Source organism: Scedosporium apiospermum, assembly GCF_000732125.1.
Source record: "Scedosporium apiospermum strain IHEM 14462 chromosome Unknown SEQ_SAPIO_0095, whole genome shotgun sequence".
Classification (NCBI taxonomy): domain Eukaryota; kingdom Fungi; phylum Ascomycota; class Sordariomycetes; order Microascales; family Microascaceae; genus Scedosporium; species Scedosporium apiospermum.
Window position 1 is genome coordinate 54,959 of NW_015971796.1, and position 23,031 is coordinate 77,989.

The following is a 23,031-nucleotide window of genomic DNA, read 5'->3' on the forward strand; positions in this document are numbered from 1 at the left end:
TCTCATTATTACATCTGCACCACTCGTCCAAGACATCGGCCGTCGCCCCACTTAAGGCACTGAGATGGTTATTCTGTTTTCTTGCGTTTGGCGATGGAACTTCTCCGACAACCGGGAGCTAATTAGGTTCTGGGTTCATCGACGTTGGACTACCTCCCCCAGTGGGCCCACTCCTCAATCCCCAGCAATCGATTTGCTTGCGCGAAGGAGTGAGATCGTACGGCGGACTACAAACACCCGCCCCCCTCTTCCTCGCCCCGAAAGAATCGGTGTCTGCCTTGACAGGTCTTCTCAGCCCTCAAGCCTGGCGATCCATGCCCTCTGGCACAAACAATGGCTGCTCGGCGGCTGCACTCTTTCGCGAAGCACATGCTCTCTGGTGTGTTACTCTCAGCCCGCCCCCGCCTCCTGTTCGGACTATTGGAAGAACTCAGCGCCCGGACTAGCGCCAATCAGGTTGCCGAACCCCTAATAGCGCGCCCAAGATGAATGTGTCGCTCTCAGCTAGGCCTCCCCCTTAACATGCCCGCTCGTTCTCACGTTTCCCACTCGGTGCGGGTTATCTGTTGTCGCGTAGTATTTAGCTAGACGTGTAAAAGTTTAGTGAGTCTCAATTGCGTAGTAAGAGCGGCCAATTGCGTCTGGCATCAACATGCTACGAAGTTGTCTATTGGAGACGTTGGCGGTGTGGTGGGCGGGGCTTAAATTGTCCCGCCTGGGCTGGCGGGGTGGACAACATTTGAAAGCCAAAAGACACACGACTAAATAGGAGACTAGCAGAGTTGGCAAGAGCCCTGGGCCGAGTTGAATGCGACATGGGGGGAACAGTTTCTACTATCATCGTCTAACACTGATTAATGGCATCATTCATTCCATTGATTGCCTAGCCTGGATTAGTTGATTTTCTAACGTGTGCGAACAAGTGTTGATGCATCGGTTCAGTGATAGGACATGTGGCGCGTGGTGTAAGCGCGGGTTCCAGTCAGTCACGACCGCCAATTGGAAGAATAGGCAGCGAGGTAAGGAATGCAGTGCACTTCTACCTGCGGGAACTTGGAAAGAGAAACCTGGGTACCGGTCCTCGGGTTCTATAGAGCGTGGAGAGAGCAGAGAGGAGAGAGCAGAGAGGAGAGAGAGAGGGAGAGAGCCGTCAAGATCCAGAATTAATACAAAAAAGACCACCAATGTCATTGATCAATTGATATGAGCGTGGGGAACCATGAAGCCAGCTCCCCAAATCAATATCATTGCATTGACGTAATACAAGGAACTGAGGTCAGTCAGCCTGGGTCCATACTTGTACACTCCTTCGCAGCCCATTGTCCTATTTTAGGACACCCGTGACAACGTCCTCATCATCGTATTTCGGTGCACTCTTGCCACTCCTTGTCTCTTTCACTTGCGCGTCCATTTCTTTATTCTCGATTACCTTCCTGCGTTCTCCTCGGATCTGGCAAAAGAGCAATCGGGTGAGGACCAAGCCGGGCTGTATATAATAGCCCCTGCAACTCAGTTCCTCGAACGCCGTGCTGGTTGCTCTTCCCATATCTGGACCGCCCACGCACACCCACACACACTCTGCTCTCTTCACACACTCCCACCGCCGCCAATAGTAGATGACTTGCCTAGTCTAGAAACAAGAGTCAGCATGACCGGCTCAGATGAACGTATCCAATGACCTTGCACTAACAGGATGGCCCGGGAAACTAGGAGCGCAAACACTCAAAGATGCTGCCACCGCCTTAACAAGACCTGTTAAGTAGGAGGCGAGACACGAGGGGGGAAGGAAGCGGAGGTAGGTACCGGATGCCTAAGTTTCAAGTTCGTTCGCATCTGACTGGCTGGGGGTGTGGAATGCAGGGCCAAAGGGGTGGGGTGGATGGAGCAACCGGCCAACTAGCGACAACAAAGCAACGTCCTACTCCTTGTAACTTGCTGGGCTGGACAGGGGGCACGTTTGGAGGCATATATGTACTTCGTGGTGTAAAGGTACAATTGTCGAGTGAGAAAGTCGTCTCGGGGAGGGGTATATTTAGCGTGCCGGAGGTGATATTTGCAGCCACCTTTTCTTAGGTATCCAGAGAAATTGCTTGGTAATTTGTAATTAAGAGGATTCTGGGGGTGAGTCTATTGAGCCGTCTTCAGAACCTGGAAGTTGTCTCTGGGGTGTTCTCCCACATCGAACACTTCCACCTTCTCCTCCACTTCGTACTGGGATCTAGCTTTGTTTGGGTGTCCTGTTTTAACTGAGGTTTCTGCTGCTACTTGTATGGGAGAGAACGAGTCCTGGACGATTATGGGGACTCAGCTACTTCGTAATCATCAATGATGGTTTGTAAACGATTGCTCCCAGAGATAAAGAGACGAACCGTGTATCTGGAGACAACGCAACCAATCCAGCTCGCTTTACAAAGCCCACTTGAGGCTTTCTGTTTAAAATGGACCGGCCCAAACTCCTTGCGACCCCAGAATGATACAGGATGATGGTATTGATGAGAAGTTGAAGTGTTCCAGCGCACCCGTCATCCATCGTCTCGCCCATCATTGCCACGCCCCTCTCCAAGTACTCTTTGTCCTCTTGGTTTCCCTCCTCGTTCGAGGTACCGTACCCCATCTTTCTCAGGGCTCTTTGTACCTCGTACACCCCCTGTGACCAAATGTATTAATCTGATTTCTGATGGAAATACCCCCTCCACCATTGATGTATCACACACTCTCTCTCATCATCATGGATATCTTCTGGGGCATGTGCTTCCCCTTTGATGTCTGTCCTACACCAACACGGTCGCGACCTCCCTCTGGCTTCTGGCACCGCTTCTGGCACCCGTCTGTGAAGAGTTCCCACTTGTCCGGTGATTGAGTGATTGATGGGCCAAATCTATTAAAAATCACAAGCAATACATCGATCAATACATTTTCCAATTTCCTGCTGTTATCGCGTTGCCCAATGATGATATAGGATTGCGCCTCATATCCATTTTCAATCGATTGAATATTAAGACATTTGGTCATTGATCAATTCTACTCACACTCCCATTCCCACACATCCCATCAACCACTTCAATCCAGGCAGGACCGACCCAAGCCTGGTCTTGCAAACCACTAATAATACTTGTACACTCGCTTGGGAGCCGTTCCCAGGTCATCCTCGCACCTCGCACCTCGCACCGTCCCGGCCTCTAGTAGATCTCCAGGCTTCCAGACTCGTGCCGCCCCCCTCCAACTTTATTATTCACATTCTCCCTCCATTCTGGGTCAGCTTCGCCCTCTTTCCTCTTTTCCCTTTCCATTTCCACAACTCCAATCGGCCTCTATTACTGAGCTCTGCCGCTGCCTCCGATTTGTTTCCATCCAGTTCCGTCGAATGTTCGCTGTTTCTGCGCCGTTCACTACAAAAACGCCATCCTCTCGAGACAAAGAACGGATCAATTGTTAGTGAACCTCGCAGCGCCAGTGGCTCCCCCTCCCCTCCTGGTAACTGGTAGGCTGCCTTTTGCCATCACCGAAACACAATTCGCCACCGAAATACCAATGGTTTGACGAGTCCCCATTCCGAACCTCGCATTACCTGTTATTTTTATTTTCGAAAATTACGCGCGATCCCAAGGATTCCTTTTTGGAACATTCAATCTTCGAAATTCCGAGCAACTAGTGCTTGCATTTGCGACTTGGCTGTTACCTTCCCCCTCGCGCTGGCACCACCACACTGGACCCTGAGCCCGTCGCAAGCCCAACGTCACCATTTAACACCCCACGCCAGCACTAATCTAATCCGCTCAACACGGTCCATCGACCCATTGAGTGTCACCGGATTCCCTCATTGTGCCCGCCAATTGTGGGCTCGAAGACGAGGTAATTTTCTAGATCGGACGTGGTAATTTTGGTTACCAATCGCCGAAAATTCCGACCGTTGCGCAATTGAGACGGAAATAGGGCGAAGGCACGAGAGGAGCAACGTCGTCGCTCGCCCTTCTTCAATTGCTGCCTGTTATTCGCCACGCAATCCCAAGCCCCAGGCCGTGTTATTTGTGTTCTTTGATGTCGCCAATAGGCCCCCACTAAACGCTAAATTCGTGGGAACATTTGAACACTGCCCACCTCCCACCACCCACTACCTAACAGCCACCCCCCCCCTTGGCTCCAAAACAGCCAACGCTAACAGCCAATTCCCTCCGCCGGCCGTCTTACACGTCAACACCACCCCGTCAGGCAGTCACACTTAGACTTGGGCGCAGGCCAACTTATATATTAAGTCGGGTACCCGGGCATCTGGGCAAACCATACATCTTCCGCTCCCGCTTCCGCTAACCACTGCATCCTATTCACAACTCGTCAGATCGGCCAATTCTCCAGTCTGCCTCATCTTCATCATCTCAACCTTCATCGACTTGGACACACTCCATGCAGCGACGGCACCAATCTACGCCACTCCCATCATCCCCCTACATTCTTCCACGTCCTTCTTCGTCTGCGCCCATGACGCCAATGCCAGAGGCATTGCATCTCACTCAGCAGACTTCGCTCTTCGCCAACGTATCCGGCGCTACTCATAGTCCTTCTTCCTCTTCATCTTCGCTTCCATCCAATACCGCGACAATGGATATAAATAAGAAGAAGCCGTTCGACATTAGCAACCTGATGTCGCCACCCGAACCAATGCCCTACGACAACTTCTCTCAATGCGATGGACAAAATTCCCCTCCGGCACAATCCCGACTTCCACTTGCGCTTGGGCCTAGGCCACCCATGTCCCCGCCCGTATCGCCGGAGATTCCCATTCACGATAATATCAATGCCGCTTCACCATCGCCCGCCGCGCCAACGCCCGCCGCAACGGACGACAGCCCGGTAAAAGATCCCATTCTCTTCCCGCCTTCGCAAGAGTCTAGTCCGGCGGCGCCTCTCTTTGTGACCGACCATGTCTCCGAGCATCGCCGACTCGTTGATGAGCATGTGGCGTTCCGACATCCCAATCTCTTTACCGCCGCCGCCCCGCCTAGGCGAGAAGACTATGAACTTGCCCTATACTTCAAGTCTCAGGTCATGAAAAACTATCTCAACAACCCCATGGGCTGGCTGAGGAAGGAAAGGGAGTTGCTTGTGGCCGATAGGAAGGCTGGTGCCAAACGGAAGGAGCGGCCCGCCCCTATGGTCAGGCCGGCCAAGTACGCGGCGATTCTCCCTGCCAAGGTAGCAGCTGCGCCCTCGACCCCCGAGGTGCAGCCCATCAAGGCCCCGCGACCGGCGCGCCAGTATCGGGTCGCAAAGACCCCGACATCCGGAGCTCCTCGGCCTATCCGCCAGAACGGTGGACCCCAAATCAAGCAGACCATCCGCGTGAGCTCGACGCCGGAGCCGCAGCGGCGCATCGTGGCTCCCAACAGGGAAGACAAGGATTTCAACTCGCTGCCAAACTACTGTCCTCCGCTGTCGTCACTGCCCAACAAGCCCAACTGCCTCAAGGTTGACTGGAAGGGGGCGCCCATTGATCTTTCGAACGACCCCAATGCGAAACTGCTTCATCCCGACGAGATTTCGCTTGCGGCCAACCTCCGCCTCGACTGCGCCACGTACTTGACAAGCAAGCGGCGCATCTTTATTCGACGCCTCGAGTGCGCTCGTGTCGGCAAAGAGTTCCGCAAGACGGACGCTCAGCAGGCATGCAAGATTGATGTCAACAAGGCGTCTAAACTCTGGACGGCGTTTGAGAAGGTTGGATGGCTCGACATTGGCTGGGTTCGGCAGTACATGTGAATGGATCATGATTTATGATTCCTGCTTCGAGTCGGCGCTTCGTGATGGTCGAGGGTCTCTTCAAGACTCTCTCACACCCTTTCCCAATGAACGGCGACAGATTGATATGCTACGCCACTCACCACTCACTTTTTTTCCCCCTTCCCTCCTCTTCTCTCTCTCTACTCTTGAGCAACTTATTCTCCGCTCCTCTTCCTTTCATTTTGGGCCTTGGCGCGCTGGGCGGTATTCTTTCTTCTCGCCTACATTACATAACGGCGACTACTAGCGAGTACGAGTACCAGGCGACGTACTCAAAGTTCGTGGTCAGATGTCAGATTTCACACGAGTGATTCGGGTTCCATCTAGGCCTTTCTATTACCACCATCTTTTTCCTTTGTCACGGTCGGCCATACTTTTGTTATTTTTTGATACACGGCATGCAGCATCGGAATAACGTCACATCACGGATTTTCGGATTCTTATTCACTTTCATCGGCTTGTTCACCAGACACAACACAATGATACCCGGAGCTCAGTTTGGAATTTATTGGATCTTTGATTTATTTTTTCTATTTTCTCGGATTTCTGGCATATCGAACCTTTTACAGTAGCCCCGGCTTCAACACGCCTTGGAGATTTTGCGACGCGCAATGGCTTCCTAACGTGAGACAATTGGGAGTACATGTCATCCCTGACGGCAGTAATGGGGTCTTGAGGTATATTCAAGGGGATTTCAGGTCAGGGACAGGACTAATTCGGCTTGGCTTTGGATTCAAATCTACGATGAGGATGAGGCTCAGGATGCCATGCGCGCACGCTTCTTTTTTTCTTCTCTTGGTTGCATTTGGGTTTGAGACGGTGTCAGTCAGCGCTTGATATGTGTTCTGTTTTCCAGGGTTTTGGAAATTTCCACTGGCCGGGAAGGCTTTATTATGAGGTTACCTGCATGTTGGGCGGTGTTTTTCATTGATTTTGTTCATGATATATCCCCCTGGGCTACTTGATCTAGCTGCTTGTCAGCAGGGCAACATTTTTCTTTGTTCACTATCTACTTCTTATTCGATGGCCCGCCTGGTCTGGACGGGTCCTGCAGAGCAGAATTTCACCTGCGAGGCAGGCGGGAATCAATATCTTTTTCATTTTTTTTCTTTTTCTACACCATCTGGATTGGTTTACACATGGAGGATGTCTTGTCTGGCCCATTCAGCGAATGCAAAGCACATGATATGGGGGGGCCTCAGCATCCGAATCTAGTTTACTGTTGAATCGAGACCGATACTACTTTTTTATTTTTCCGCGTTGGGTTGTCGTATCCGTCTCCGTGCATATCATTGCTCTAGTAGTTTGGTGAGCGCCTTGAACGACGTGCTTCGTCGGTTCCGAGGTTCCTATGTCCACAACTTTATGGAGCCTGCCATTCATATGCCGAGTGTCTTGCCATTGGTGTTTCGAGTAGATTGACGCGCGATTCCAGACTCGACTGTTCGCGACGCGTTGCCTTGGGAGATACAGATTCCCATTGGATTCGCCCGAAGCTGCGGTTCGTCCTTGTTTGGGGTATATCAGCATGTGTTAATCGTTGTTTTCGGTGACTCATGGTGCTGCCTAGCTGTTTGGTACGACGTGAGTATCTCCATGGGACCTGCCCCTTTCCTCCATTGAGAATATACACTCCCCCCCTTCCCATTCTACATAGGTGTCTCTCTCCTTACAGGGATTGGCCTTGCTAGGTGTGGGATACGAGTACGCGTTTTGTAAGTATATCCTTAAACCTTGTTTTCTTTTTCTGTCTTTTTGGTTTTGATTTCTTCTTGTCTTTTTTGTCCCGTTTTGTGACTTCTTCTCCTTTTTCCCCCTTGGGAGAGAGATCGACAACAGGATGAGCGGGATGCTACTTTTCCACTTGCGAGGATCTTCAGGGCCAGTTTTGGAACCGGCCCCGGCAGTTTTACGCACGGGCCGAGTAGCATTTCGCTAACTTGAAGCATGCTCCGGGTCCGCGCCCACTCTGTTTCGTTTTCGTCGAGACAAGGACAGTTCATCGTTATCGGGGTGCATTAGTGGGAAGCGGGCCGAGGCCGGGTTGAATGTTCGATGACGGCGGATGAGATGGACGTGTGGAGAGGGTGATTCTTCTCCTTCTCTAGATTGGGCTTCGTTCAATTGTCACGAGCGAGAGTAAATGGCGCACTTGTACTTCGTACTGTCCTTAGCAATCCCAAAAACTCCTTTTTCATCATTTTTCCATCTTCTTCGATGAATTTCCCGAGTTTAATTGAAAATGGAAATTGGACATTACGGGTCCCCATTTCCCGAGCAGAAAAACACGTGGTCGTGGTACCTAACTACATCGAGAGGTACAGTGACTTGCAAGCCCAGAACAAGGAACATTGCAGGAGCATTTGATCCCCCCGGATTTTCCTTCCGTGCCTATCCGCCCCGGCGGGTTCGGGAATGGGCCAGACCCAGCCAGACCCATGATGTCATTTATGCCAGGACTAAGGCAAGTTTACCCATCCGAAAAAGGAAGGGACGAAAACAGATACGAATCTGCAAAATTAAAAACCAGGAATAAAAATCAGAAGACAGAATTCAGCCAAGAGCGAGTGGAAACTTTTCTTCCATTGACATCGCAATCTGCTCTCACCCCTTCGCCATTCTCATGTGTTTATCGATGTCTTAAGACCGGCTGCTCTGGGAGAAAGAAGAAAAACCAGGGACTATCCCGGCTTGAAAAGGATGGTTGCATACGTCTAGAGAGAGATCCAGGGTCTGATTGTGCTAGTTGTTCAACCGAGGATAGTGGAGAGAGCAGGTCTCAAGTCTAGAGAGGTCAATTGCATTGTCTATTCGTACACCGTTTTCCTCGCAGCTATCCACCCATCAGGAAACTCAAATGCCATGTCGTCTCCAGATCGTTTAATATGTAATATGTGAACAGTTCCGGTAGATTGATTAGATTGCCCAGATAGGGCTGCCCTCAGTCCTTAACCCATCCTCTGCACTACACTGAGCCACTTCTTCTCATCCGCTCTGTGAAAACAAGCTTGTTAGCAAAGTGATTGATAGTGATTTCAAAAGCATCGGAGAGTCCGAGAAGGCCTGCCTCTGCGACACTACGGAAAAAAGGGGAAGGGGAAGGGGGAGCGGGAGCGGGAGAGGGAGAGGGAGGGGATAAAACTTACGGGTCGAATCTAAGCAGTTTCCCCAGTACAGGAACCAGCTGCGCCCTCAACCTATTATCCTTCTGCTCAAGGAATTGCAACAATATCGTCTTGAGATACATGACGTCGGCCGCACCGCCTGCCGCGCCCCCTACCGAAGTCCCCGACCTCGTAGAGTCGATCGAGCTGCGCCCTCCCGCACCGCCGGTGGGACTCATCTTCGCCTGCACCATCTTGAGATCCCTCGCTATCCGGTCGTGTTTCTGCCTCGCTTCCTCGAGGAACTTCCGCAGGTCCGCCTTTTGCCTCTCGGCGTCGGCTACTTGCCTCTCCGACGCGTCGAGCGCCACCTTCAGGTCCGACACCGCCGTGCGCGCTTCGGCGATCTCTGCGTCCGCCCTCCGCTCGACGCTCTCGAGCTCCTCGCGCCGCCTCTTCCACTCGCGTTCGCGGTGCTCCAGCTCGTCCTTTTCGTTGGCGAGAGCCTTGACGTCCCGCTCCAATTCGCGAATCTTCTGCCGCAACTCTTCCGTCTCGCGCGTCTTGCGTCTCGCCAGCGCGCTGGACTCCTCTTCCATCCTGTCGCGCTCCTCGACCGCCGCATCCATGCGGTTGCGCATGTCCCTCACCTTGGTATCCGCTCGCTCGTCCACGTCCGCGAGCAGCCGCCTCATCGTCTCGCCCTCGCGCGTGCGTTCGCCGAGCATCCTCTGGACCTCGACCAGTTCTTCGTCGAGCGACTCCGCCTGCGCCCGCGCCTCTCGCAGCTGCACCGTCAATTCCGTCGTCTGGTCCCGCATGCTATCGAGGAGACCTTGAGCGCTGGTGTACTGCTGCGCCTTGAGGTCCGCTTCCTCCTTGAGAAGCTTCTTCGCATGTTCCAGCTTCTCCACTTGCTCCTGCAGCTCACGCATCTTGGGCTGTAGTTCGCGCAGCTGCTTGAGCTCGCGCGTCGCCTTCTCCTCCCTTGCGCTGATCTCAATCTTCTCGGCTTCCGATCGGCGAAGGTCTCGCCCGGCCACACGATTCGCGTCTTCTAGTCGAACCCTGTTGCTCATCTCCGCCGACACCTTTTCGTTGAGTGTCTTGATCTCCGTCTCCCGGTCCGATGCTAGACGTTGCGCGCGGTTGAGCTCCATCTTGATTTCCTTCTCCTTCTTTTCCAGCGCGCGAATCTCCATATTCCTCTTCGCCAGCTCCTCCTTTGTCGTCTTCAGCGCCGCGGCTTCCTGTCTGAGGCTCTTGAGTTCGGTTTGCGCCTTTTGGAGAATCTCCCGGAGAACAGTTAATTCCTTGAACCGGCTTTGCGCGAGCTGCTGCGTCGCTGCGAGGTCCGTCTGGAGGGTAGATGTCTTGACCTTGAGTTCCTCGTACTGCTGCTGTAGCTCCTCCAGCTCCGCCTGCGCCTTCGAGTTGACCTTGGCATTCTCAGACTCTTTCTCGAGCTCGGTGATCCTCGCCTTCAGCTGTGCCTTCTCCGCCTCGAGCGCTTTGATCCTTTCCTTCGCCTCAACATGCTCTTGCCCTATAAGAAGAAGATTCTCCTGCATCGACTCGACCTCCTCTCTCAGCTCTTCTTCGTTCTTCCTTTTTTTGGACAGTTTGTCAATCTGTGCATCCTTTTCAGCGACGTTTTCCTTGAGGCGACTAATCTCAGACTCGAGTGCCTCGACGTTGACCGACTCCACTGGCGAAGGAGGAGCGAGATCCGACGTGGTTGGTGGCTGCGAATCAGCAGTGGCGCCTCCCGCAGCAGCGGCTCCGCCCTTCTTCTTCTTCTTGTTCTTCTTCTTCGACGACGCCGAAGGAGCGCTAGGAGTAGCCGACGCAGTCTCAGATGCGGCCGTAGAAGCGCCGCCTGTCGATTTGGGTACGCTTGACTGAACCTCCTTCAGCTTCTTGTTTAGCTCGTCCACTTTCTTCTCATCCTCCTCCTTAGATTGCTGAAGGAAGTCGATCTTGCCCGTCAGTCCCGTAATCTTGCTCTCTAAAACGGACTTCGTCGCCGTTAGGCTCTTTAGTTCTGACTCGAGTTGGCTGCACCGGGAATCCGCCGCAGCAAGTTTGGCCTTGAGATCCTTTGTAGCCGAAGTCTGTAACTCCTTCTCATTTTCAAGTTTACCTTCAAGTTCCTTGAGTTGGGACTGGGACTTGTGAAGTCGCTCGGTAAGGGACGTGATTTCGGCATTCCTCGCTTCCAGCTGAGCCTCCAGTGATTTCTTGACCGCGGTAGCATCCCTCGTCCGGCTGAGCTCAGTCGTGGTCTTCTCAAGCTTCTCGATGAGATCGGCGCTGGTTTCCTTGGCGATAGAGAGCTCCGAACGGAGAGACTCGACTTCTGACTTCAAGGTCTCAATCTCCTGTGTCCGGGCAGCAGAGTCATCCAGAACCTCACTGTCAAAGGAGAAGAGCTCGGAGGAGCCCTTCCCTTCAGGTTCGTCGTCGCCCGAGGCCGTCTTTTGGACAGGCTTAGACTCGCTCTTCTCCTTCGCACCGCCCTGCTCAGGGCTTGTTTCTTTCTTTGTATCTAGTACCGCAGTCTCCACAGAGGCGCGTTTCTTAGCCTCGGCCAACTCAGACTTCAACGTTTCGATCTCAGACTCCTGCGCACTGGACTTCTTCTTGAGCTCGTCCCTTTCGGCGGACACGCGCTTAAGCTCCTCCATTACCATATCACCCTTGAGGTTCAGCTGGCTCAGATACTCAACAAATGCGGCCGGATCAGAAATAGATGCTAAGGGCGTGTTCTCCTTAAGAGCCCGCTCGAAGGGTTCGACCGATTTTGCGCGACTGTGAGCGATGCGGTAAGAGCGGAGAAGTTCTAGGGGCAAGTTAGCGAAAGGAACGACCTTTTACATGGGTAAAAGAGGGACACAGAATGCGAAGCTCACTAACCAGTATATGTGGACTCAAGGCGTTCGAATTTCCGGAGCTTGACCTTGACCTCCATTGGAAGGTCCACAGCCGCCGCGGCTCCCACATCTGCCTTTGCTTTTTCGCTAGAATCCGCCCCATTCCTCTTTTCTTCACTCTGGTTCGACGTGCCATTCTCGGCCGGCTTCTCGCCGGTCACGTTGCTACTGCTCGTCTTTGTCTTCTCGTCCCTATCGCTCGGCGGTTTCGGGGTCCCGGCTCGGCTCGGGTCCTCGCTGTCCTCAAGAGCAAAAGCGGCCTCGAATACCGCGGGATCGAGATTCGCCGTTCCTTCCCCAGACGTCTTTGAGGCATCCTGGCTAGATCTTTGCTTTGGGCGAGGGCGCTTTGAAGGGGACTCGGATTTGCCGCCTCGGGAGGAGGTGCTGGATTGGCGGGAAGGCGTCGCTGACGTGGTTTCCTTGGAGCGAGCCTGCTCTTCGGCAATCGTGCGATCGATCGCACCCTTTATGCGCTGAAGGGACTAGACAGAGGAGTTAGGTTGACGGTGGCAGGTAGACGGGCAAGGCTGGCTCTTGAGAGGAAGACGAACCTGGAACATTGTGTCGTTATAGCATCAACTGGACACCGGCTTGAATGAATGTGCTCGCAGGAATGAAGATGCGCCAAAAAAGGCCTAGCCTATACCCAGTTCAAGGCAGGAAAACTCGTTAATCATCGATTAATGTTGGGGGGCATTCCTCAGCGGCTGGCCAGGTCGGCTGTTATCTGCTGAGGATGGACTGGCGCAGTGTCAAGGCAGTCCTAAGCGATCCAACTAGGACGAAAATAACCAATTAAATTCAGAGACTGAGCTCAAAACGCCCAAAAATTCCAATGGCTCCTATAGCAAAAGAGGAAAAAAAAAAAAACAAGAAGGAATATTTTCCAGGGAAGCGCATAAGGATGAAACTAAAGAGTTAAGGAGCTGGATGGATTGAGGGAGCAGCCTTGTGATTTAGTGCCTGGCTCCTTGTACTCCATACGAAGTATTCCCCTGCCTGCTGTCCTCAACTGGTTATTGTTGGTGTTCGGTGACAACCATACCGGGCACGGACCAGGGGCGGCGTGCCAGATACTGTCCTCATTCAATTGTATAGATTACTTCATGTGAAATGTGGCTTCGTTACGAAGTACCTCATCGAGCTAGCCGGAAGAATCTCGGAGGATTCTACCATCCTCCTGGAGCTTGACAGCTCACAGTCGAGAATGTCATTGACGTTGGTACTTTGGGATGTATCTCGTGCTTGTCACCGCCAAAGGCCAGCATCACGAGCTCTTGCCTGTTTCGCTCTTCACTCCTTGGTGAAAATGGTCATTCCTTTTTAGGCCAGCTCCGCCAAAACCCACCGCCAGCTTCTACGAGGAGACCTGAACGAGAAGGAAAGCGGTCCTCGGTTTCGTCGACTCGAGATCTAACCCGAATAGATTAGATTTTGGTTTCGTGGCCAGATGGTGTCTCCTTGACATCGCGACAACGAACCGCACCTACATAATGGTGTCTTTCTGGCCTTGGAGGGTATGCCAGTGCCCCCTTCCAAAGGAGACTCAGCCCCCTGCCAGCTTTGCCAGCTAACATTTTCTCCTTTTTTTTTTTCTTCTCTTTTTTATAAGAGCGAGGACTCCTCCCCCGCCTCTTTTGAGAAAACGCTTTCGGCCCTTTCGGCCAAGATCACAGACACGCAAGCTCGCCTCGATGGACTCCGGGCACGATCACGGCGGGTGAGGGTGCTATGGACCCTCTACCTATCCTTCGCCTATCTTGTCTACAGCATCGTCATCATTCTCGTGGTTGGCTCACAGAAGATGGGACCTTATGAATGGACCGGTATTGCTGGTGGACCCGTGGTGTAAGAGCACCCTTCCTCTCCCAGCCTCCCAGCTCATTTTTTTGCTTTGAAATATCCGCGGTTTGGCGCAGTTTATGCGAGGCCTAACTGGTGTGTTGGATAGGATTTACGTTACCCGGACGTCCCTTGCTGGCTACTATACCTACCGAATCGATACCCTCACTTCCAAACTCAAGGACCAACAGGCCGAAAGGGCCAAGACGATCCAGAAGTTGAAGGATGCTACGAAATACGACACTACACTGGAGTTACTCGAAAAGTACGGAGGCCCTGAACAACGGCCACGGTCGCGCAGGGACTCGGGCAGTGAGGGTGAGGGTAAAGAGCCGGGACACGGAAAGAAGCCGCCACATGTTCTAGGTGGTCAGCCCCATGTGAACATCCCTGGCCGGACCGGCCTACCTCCTCCGCCCACCGCCAATATTCAACGCCGACCACCACCCGACCTGCTCCCTGGCGCCCCAAACCCCGACATCCACCCTCCTGCCCCGTTCTCCGGCTCCGTCCCCGTAACGGAGGAATTCGCACCGAACGCATTCAACCAGCCACCTCCGCCGCCGGCAGCTGCTCTTTCTCTCCAATCATATGGCCAGTACGAAGGGCCAGGGGCTGGACCCCACTGGTACGATCGCATCATGGATCTGTTGTTGGGCGAGGATGAGATGGCAGCCAAAAACCGCATCGTGCTTATTTGTCAAACATGTCGGCTCGTCAACGGACAGGCTCCCCCCGGTACGAAGCGACTGAGCGATGTGGGTATGTGGAAGTGCATGGGCTGTGGCGCCATGAATGGAGAAATGGACGAGGGCAAGAAACTTGTTCGCGAGGTGCTGGAAGCGAGCAAGGCCAGAGACGAGGCCAGACGGTCGGTAGGCACTGATGATGGCGAGGAAAATTCGAGTGACCTGGTCGAGATCGAGAAGGAGGATGGCGAAGACGAGGACCTCGCGGGATCCACCACCCAGGAGACGAGGTCAGGTGGGGCCCGACGGCGGAAGGGAAAGTAATAATAATCGTGCGTGGTTCAAACAATAAGGACTTGACGTACAGATCCAGGTGAGGCCACATGATAGAATTCCGGATAATAGATAGTTTGCACACTCCTTTTTTCTCTCTTTTGTTAATGCAGGGGAATTACATAGGCTCAAGATATCCGTTCATTTGTTCGTGTATTACGAAGTATCCTTGGATACGTTCCCGGATTTGCCCCGTGATCGATTACTGGCCACATGTGCATCCATATTAGTCTATACTCCCTCAGACATCTCGTCTTCGACCTGTCGAGTGAGAGTGAGAATAGCCTAACTAAACAAATGATGGTTGAAAATGTCAAAATGTCCAATAATCAATCCCTCTCACAGGATGAGAATCAGGGTTTCTTCAGAAACACAACGAAGTACGGAGTGCTGAGGTAGAACGCCATATCTGAGGAATGCCGCCCCTAAGAGCTACATAGCTGGCTGGCTGAGAGAGGCGTCACGCTAAGCTTATTATGCGCGTGGTGAAATGGTTGGTCCCTAAAAACGAAGGAAGGCGGGGGAGGCGGTTAACGAAAATCGTCGAGGAGCCTATGGCGTCATAGCAGTTATGGAAGAGTTGTGACGGGCAAGTACTTTGTACCGCGGATGGACATTGAAGGAAGGAGCGGATTTTAATCCTCCTTCGTCGCAGGCTTGTAAGTTTTACCTAGTAATAGTGCGAAGTGCACGGGTACACTCCTAACGTTTGCTTGCTCCTGCTGAAATTGGTCAATCTCTCTTGCAAATGGATCAATCGCTTGTGGGGAAATCGCTGGTCAACTAGTTTACGAATTTAGTTGAGTGAGCCTCGCTACATTGGCGCTCAGAGTCGAAGCTGGGCAACAATGTTCATGTATCTATTGATCAGATCTGACATAATTTCAATGTCTTATCTACTCATCTCCAGTGCAGAATCTCAACTCCCTTTACGAACGAGGAGCTCACTGGATCGCGGAGAGGCATGTGTAGTATCCATCACTAGAATTTGGGGGCCTGCTGCTGGCTAACATAAGTATAGTTACCTCCCCCAGCATTAAAAACTATTTCGTATAATATCCTCATCACTTGCAAGCCAGAGACACGAAGTATGCGTAGGTCAGCCATCAAGCTCTGAAGCTCTCAATTAATCGCCGGGGACAACAAGCAGGGTGCGCTCGAGCCCGTTTATTCCGCGACTGATATTTGGTCCCTGTCATTCTTCCCCTGTCTCTCTGTCTTGGCTTTTGTGCATCAGAACCCGGTCACAGCAACTATTATCGAATCCCCTGACAAGAACTTCTCTACAAACCTGCGAAGTATTAAATCCGCGACTAGCGGCTTCGAACTGGTATGCATGTACTTGTAAGTACGAAGTATAGAGAGTGTCGCTGCTCCCCTCTCCTCCACCGCAGTGTCTTGCTACAGGAAATAGGAAGGGAATAATACAAAGCAGGAATTGGGCCAAATCCCAATCCTAGCCTCCGGCTTTTCGCCGTGACAACTAATACATCCAGCTCCTTGGTCTCTTACAGGAGCTCACAACCTATCTTAGAAGCATTTCGTAGAATTCAGGACCGGGACATTAAGCCATTGAGAACAGCGATTCTCAACAGGCATAATACACGAGCTACGGAGTCCGTAGTTTTCAAGCTGCAGACTGATGGACGGTATCAAATGTTTCATTATCACTCAGTTAGCGCCGTCGCATGACTGTATCTAGGACAAAGGATATGCTTACCACGAAGCCTAGAGGGTTGTCGCAGTCATCATGGCAAATTCGCATTGCTCCTGTTAATACTGAATGGCCTAAAGGAGTTCGCTGTCGCCTCACCATCCATTATTCCATAACATACTCGTCGAACCTGCAGTGCGAGGTTGCCGATCACCAACTGCAGTTGCACCTTCCCCCGACCCAGCCCCACCTTCCTTCTTGTGCACTTCAATGTTCCTTCGTACTCTACGAAGTACTTCATGGTTGACATGGAAGGAGTCCTGGAAGGAGCCCCCCAGCCGCAACATTGCGCATTTTGTCTTGTCTCATTGCTTGTGGTGCTTCGTCCACTAGCTTCTGCGAACCACCTTGCCGCGTTGAGACCGGTCCCGGATCCTATCATCTTCCACTCTCTAGCGCCAGCTTCACTGCCCCTCCCACCCCGCCGAGCGCAATTTTTCTTCCTTTCATTGTTCCACCCAAGTTCCAATCCATGATCTACTCGGCGCCAAGTTGACCTTCGACTTTGAGCAGCTTCTTTGAAGTCTTCCCAACCGCTTCTTTCTCTCCCCTCCCTCATTCTCCATATTCCGCCCCGAACTTCTTTCACCTCGCATCACCCAGACGGACATCTTGCCTGCCTCGCATCAGCTTCGAGATTGCCGACTCCTTCATATCCTCAAATCGTACCAGCCAGTCCTTGATTTCAACGACGATCCAACCTCACGCCTAGCCCCATCGTTGACACCTTGTTCCTATCTCGACGACGCGCATCGCAGGCAACAATCTCCCTATCACATTCGACCTAACAACGGTGGCGCTCATTCGACGAGATTTCCTCCCTCGCGTCCGCCTTGGTCCATGTCACGGTCCTGCGCGCCTGGCTCCGACCTCTGAAACCAAGCTAATTCACAACACAACGCAACCCCAAGAGAAGCTCAAAAAGGAGGGCAGTGATAAGCCTCTTGCACGTGTTAATTTAGCCTCGATTGTTTAGCCTCATAATTTTGGGCCCCCTGCGACGGGAAGCCCGACACGAAAGCCACGACATCGACGATAGATTCACCATCAAGCAACGAGACGGTGAGCGAGTGCATTTTTAGCACCTCCGAACTTCAAGAGCGTAAGCATACATACAGCCTCTAGCCGACGCCCTTTTTTCTCCGTAGAAAATTGGAGGCGAGGCGATATTAATCTCGTCACCCACGCGTCCTCTTACACCACCCGTCAACATCAGCTTCTCCATTCCGTGTCAGGTGGTCCTGGCACCCCGACTCTTTTCTCATTTTTGCACATATTCCGTCAAACGATAACACACCATGAACGGCACACAACACGATGGGGAATCTGCGGGGTACAAGCCATCGCCTTTGGGCGCTGGAGCTTCGAACGGAAGTTCCGCCGCGGCGATGGCTGCGGCAATGGCGAAAAAGCGAAAGAAGGATAGTTTGAAGCCTATTATCACGACCGAAGCACCTGCCGAGTAAGTTGCCATTTTCCTGGATGCGTCATCCGGCTTTGCTTTCTGTAGCTTGTTTTGCGTGCTCCACACTCATCTTTGCCTTGTGCTCTTTGCTCTTTCATACCTTCATCACTTTCCAAAGACTCGTGCCTTGATAGTCCTTCAGCCGCGGCGCTTGCCTGGCTGTTTGTGGACAGGCGCGTCGCATATTCGCATACCGGATATGTGGTGCCCATCAGCACCCCGGAGCCATCCTCGAGCAAGCCATCCAGTTGCACCTTTTGGCGTTTGCATACATATTCATGCTTGTCTGCTACACTCCACTCGGCTTTGGACTTCCCCTTTCACTCTCGCCTTACTTTTCATCGGGATCCGAGTGGTTATATCACATGTATCGTCGTTGATGGATCTCACGCTGCTTGGCTCAATTTCGCCGGGGTGGACAGCTACCAGTGTGGCGGCTGCCAGCTTATGACATGGCGGCACCTCCGGCTCCTGCACCTGCGCAGTGCGTGCAGAATATGCGAGCTTGCCGTCACTTTCAGGGCATTTCTTATGTTTTCTCTCTCTCTCGTCTCCTTTTTTTTCCCACTTCAATTAATATCCCGCTCCCAGGCCCCTTTTTCGCCACTCTCCCGTTGTCGGCCTTTTTTTTTTTTTTTCTTTTTTTTTTCACCCCCTAAATCCAGACGGCCCTTTCCGTGTAGTAACGGGTGACAAGTCCATCACCATGCATCAAGGCGACGGCCAAGTCCCCATGGTCGACCATTGCGTCGCCTGGGACCACGTTTCATTGTCAGGCGGGATGGTGGGGTGGACAGCACTTGATATCACCAGGGTCTAGCACAGGCCCTTTCTCTGACAACGCGTCTGCTTGGGGTAGCCTCTGGGCTCTTTGTATGCATGTGCGCTAGCAAGTGCCGCCATGTCATGGGTTTTGCTTAACAGGGTTGGCCTTCTTTGCAGCTCAAATCTTCTCCTTTTTGTCGTGCAGTGCCTGGCCCGGGATTCGGAAGGAAAGCTCTTGTGTGGACTGTACCGTTGCAAAGGGGCCCATCAAACTCTAAACCTTTGGACAGAGTTTAGTGACTCTGCCCGGTCCTACCCGTATCCGCACGTCTCCAGTCTCGTGCCGTCTCAGAGACGAATCCTCAATTGGAAGCTCTTTTCTCTAGACAGCAACCTCTAGCGCGGACGCAGCAAGGCACAGCGCAGCACAGCGCAACTGTTAGCTCCACTCACCAAGCCTTTCTCTCACACAACCCTTCAGCTGCCATCAGATGTTTCGTGAAGTCTCGTCATCGGTCCTGTCCAATCTAGCCCAGCCCCCTTCCTCTGCTGCCTTTACCTACTTCTACATGTACATATTCCTTGGAAGTGGCAGAAAAAATGTATATGTAGGTCGTCAAAGGTGCTCCAAGGGGGTTACCGAAAATTGCCAGCCACTGAGAAGGTCGCGACGGCATAGTAAAAGCTGCTCCCTCCCTCCTTGGGCTTTCTTTGTTACATGCGACCGCCGCTGCTACATATTTGACGCCGTTTTCCTCGCCGCTCTTTCTATCCCCACTGCACCTTTCAGTCACCCCGCCTCGGGATACCTTCTCTGAGCCTCCCTGTCTACCTCAGTAGTAATTATCGTCTTTTTTAACTGATCCGCGGACACCCTTGTCACCGCCTTCTCTGAATCCCATCTCCTCCACACTCGCGCGATTCTATTCTTTCTCTCGTATTATTGTTGGGTCTTTCCGCGCTGTACTTCGCCTCCCTCGCCTCCTCGCCTCTTTCGCCTCCCTGCAAAAGCTTTGGCCTAGAAATTCGAGGTCATCCGTTTCCGCGTTGCATTTGGGCCGTCAGCCTATTCCTCCTTTTAGACCACACAGCGCCCCGCCCGCCACTTTACTCTAATCCCATTATTCCATCATTGTTCTACCCTCACATCACTTTCCGGTTGCATTCGATCTATGGGTCCTGTCCGTCCCCTTCTTCCTGAGCCAGAAAACTGCGAAGTATACCCGTCGCGCTTTGTGACCACCATCTCGCGTGAAGCTGGTCGCTTGCTGGCTGTGACTATCATCCTCCTTATTGACTGTCACTCTTACTATCACGACCAATTTCTCCCTCTCTCGCTTACTCTTACCCCCCTAATCTGAAGGTGTGGGATTCGAGTTAAATTGTCTTTGGTCTTTGACCTTGTCCGCTGCATCGCATCCCGTCCGTCAAGAACCAAAATAGCGCGGCAGCCATGGGATTCCTCAAAGCAAGGTGCTTACAATCCCCCCCAAATCTTGTTCCGCGATTTCCTTTGTATTTGAATTTGTTTTCGTTTGGTTGTTGTGATTTTTCTTTTCCTCTCTCAATTTGGGGGGCCTCTGTTGTTGCTTCGCCCACTATCACTATCGTGGTCGATCATCTAGCGTCCTCAAGTTCTGCTGCTGCTCTGTTGCCCTTCCCCCCGCCTTTTCTAGTGCGAACCTGCTCTATCTTCACACCACAATTCGGGCTTATACTTCTGACAGCCTGTCTACACTCACACCTCAAGATAACAGATAACCTCCCTCTCACACTTGACCATCTTGTCTGTTATCTTATTGTTTTTCAAAGATGCAGGGCGCTTCATTTCCATTTCTTTTGTTCTCTCTTTGACAAAGGGGCTTTGGCCTATCTTCCCAAACCATAGTTTGCTAACCCGTTTTGTTTCTCTAGGTCTCACCAATTATCCGCTGCGATGAATCTCTCCCCGACCTCCGTCTCCTCGGCCGAGGACGCGACCGAAAACACCGCTGACGAAGAAGACTCTCAAGATTACTGCAAGGGCGGTTACCACCCCGTTACTGTGGGTGAGTCCTTTAAGGACGGAAAATATACGGTTGTGCGGAAGCTAGGTTGGGGCCATTTCTCGACTGTGTGGCTATCCAGGGATAATATAACGGGCAAGCACGTTGCCCTCAAGGTCGTGCGATCTGCGGCCCATTATACCGAGACTGCCATCGACGAGATTAAGCTGCTGAACAAAATCGTCCAAGCGAACCCTAATCATCCAGGCCGCAAGCACGTCGTCAGCCTACTCGATTCTTTCGAGCACACGGGTCCCAATGGCACCCACGTGTGCATGGTCTTCGAAGTTCTCGGCGAGAATCTTCTCGGGCTTATCAAGAAGTGGAACCACCGTGGCATTCCTATGCCCCTCGTGAAGCAGATCACCAAGCAAGTTCTGCTTGGTCTTGACTATCTTCATCGGGAATGTGGCATCATCCACACTGATCTGAAACCGGAAAACGTCCTCATCGAGATTGGCGACGTAGAGCAGATCGTAAAGAAGGTTGTCAAGAACGAGACGAGTACCGAGAAGGAGAACAACAGAAACGGCCGGCGCCGGAGGCGGACACTCATCACGGGCAGCCAGCCGCTACCCTCCCCACTAAACGCTTCGTTTAACCGCGACAACTTGTTCCCGGCCACCGGCCAGCATGCTAGCTTGGGCCATATGCTGAGCGAAGGTATGTCCCTCTGTCGCGGAGCCAATCTTCTGGTCCTCGATGCCTGTGTCGCATCTGCTTTGCTAACCAATGTATGTTTGCTGCAATTTAGCCAATTCCACAAGTAAGACTCGCTCACCCAAGCACGAGAAGGATGGGGAAGATAAACAGAAGCAACGAGAAAAGTCGGCGTAAGTTCGGAATCTGGTTTCCGTAGCCTGTCCATCTGGGCGAAACCGCCACCGCATTACTTCCCACCTTAACGTTCGTGAGATTCGAAATTCTGACCTAGTATTTTCGCATGCAGTGATCTCCTGACGCGAGAGGTATCCGGAATTTCTCTTGATAAGGCGAATAATTCATCCTCCACCGGCGAGAAACGGAAGGCAGAAGAAACGTTCTCCTGTGATATAATCAGCGTGAAGATTGCTGATCTCGGCAACGCCTGCTGGGTCCATCATCATTTCACCAATGATATTCAGACGAGACAGTACCGGTCTCCTGAGGTTATCCTAGGGGCTAAGTGGGGTGCCAGCACTGATGTTTGGAGCATGGCCGCAATGGTAAGTGTTACTGTCTTCGCCGACACGGAGGGAGACCAGAGCTGTCCCCGTAGCTATTCCCAAGGGCATGGGCCATAATGAAGCTGAGTGAATGACTAACCTTTTCTTCTTTTCATCGTTCTAGGTGTTCGAGCTGATAACGGGCGATTACTTGTTCGACCCGCAGTCCGGAACGAAGTATGGCAAGGACGACGATCATATTGCGCAAATCATCGAGCTCCTCGGGCCGTTTCCTAAGTCGTTGTGCCTCTCGGGCAGGTGGTCGCAGGAGATCTTCAACCGGAAGGGAGAGCTGAGGAATATTCATCGTCTACGCCACTGGGCATTACCCGACGTCCTTCGTGAGAAATACCATTTCCGGGAGGAAGAGGCGAAGAGGATTTCCGATTTCCTCACCCCAATGCTAGAATTAGTGCCTGATAAGCGTGCTAATGCGGGAGGGATGGCGAGTCACTCTTGGCTCGACGATACCCCCGGAATGAAAGGCATAAAGATTGAAGGACTTGGTGTAGGGACTAGAGGAGAAGGTATACCGGGATGGTCGTCGGAGTCGCGTACGCGATAAATGGTGACTTGGAAGATCAATGAAGCGGCATAACGGATTGACAGGCGCATAGACTTTGTTTTTATCTTTTTTTTTTTTTTTCGTCTTGTTTTATCACTCTCTTGATGATGCCTCTACCTACCTACCTACCCTCCCTCCTCTCATATATCTCCTTTCTCTTCGCCTTTCTCATTTTACTCACAACACTCGCCTTCTTCTATTTTACCACCCTCCGCTACTCGCCCATTTTGCACTCAGACGAGAAGAGAACAGAGAGCAGGAAAGTTGGGGGAGATAAACCGAGACGAACCAAAGGTAGAATAGGTTGGCCGAAGATATTTTGGACGGTTTCTTGTTTGATTGCACCATGTCCATATCCACTCTCCCCCCAACCTAGATCAAGGAGGAAGTGAGGAGGAAGCGATACAGACAGCGGCAGCCATCGCACACACACGCACATATACACAACACAAACACTCGCACACCCACACTCTGGTTACTTTTCTTTTTAGATGGAGACGTGTCGTGTGGTATTGGAGAGGTGAATTGGTGGGATTTGGGATACTGAGGTTGGATGGCTTCTGGTCATAATGAGTTAATCTCAACCATCCAGA

General features: G+C 52.1%; 3 protein-coding genes and 1 pseudogene across 3 annotated transcripts; 3 read left to right on the plus strand and 1 right to left on the minus strand.

Annotated features, from left to right (window-relative positions):
- Window positions 1-4,596: 4,596 nt before the first annotated feature.
- SAPIO_CDS4863 lies at window positions 4,597-5,754 on the plus strand (annotated as a pseudogene; the record flags this gene model as incomplete).
- A 2,969-nt stretch (window positions 5,755-8,723) lies between these two features.
- Window positions 8,724-12,375, minus strand: SAPIO_CDS4864 (uncharacterized protein; the record flags this gene model as incomplete). The annotated part of the gene is made up of 4 exons (XM_016787316.1): window positions 8,724-8,769; window positions 8,922-11,721; window positions 11,796-12,297; window positions 12,367-12,375. The coding sequence occupies 4 exons, from the start codon at window positions 12,373-12,375 to the stop codon at window positions 8,724-8,726; spliced, it is 3,357 nt and encodes a 1,118-aa protein (XP_016642991.1).
- A 933-nt stretch (window positions 12,376-13,308) lies between these two features.
- On the plus strand, window positions 13,309-14,670 carry SAPIO_CDS4865 (uncharacterized protein; the record flags this gene model as incomplete). The annotated part of the gene is made up of 3 exons (XM_016787317.1): window positions 13,309-13,332; window positions 13,428-13,663; window positions 13,767-14,670. 3 exons carry the CDS (start codon window positions 13,309-13,311, stop codon window positions 14,668-14,670), a joined length of 1,164 nt encoding a protein of 387 aa, XP_016642992.1.
- A 5,889-nt stretch (window positions 14,671-20,559) lies between these two features.
- SAPIO_CDS4866 (uncharacterized protein) lies at window positions 20,560-22,438 on the plus strand (the record flags this gene model as incomplete). Its single annotated transcript, XM_016787318.1, has 4 exons — window positions 20,560-21,331; window positions 21,423-21,501; window positions 21,618-21,873; window positions 21,998-22,438. The coding sequence occupies 4 exons, from the start codon at window positions 20,560-20,562 to the stop codon at window positions 22,436-22,438; spliced, it is 1,548 nt and encodes a 515-aa protein (XP_016642993.1).
- Between the last annotated feature and the right edge of the window lie 593 nt (window positions 22,439-23,031).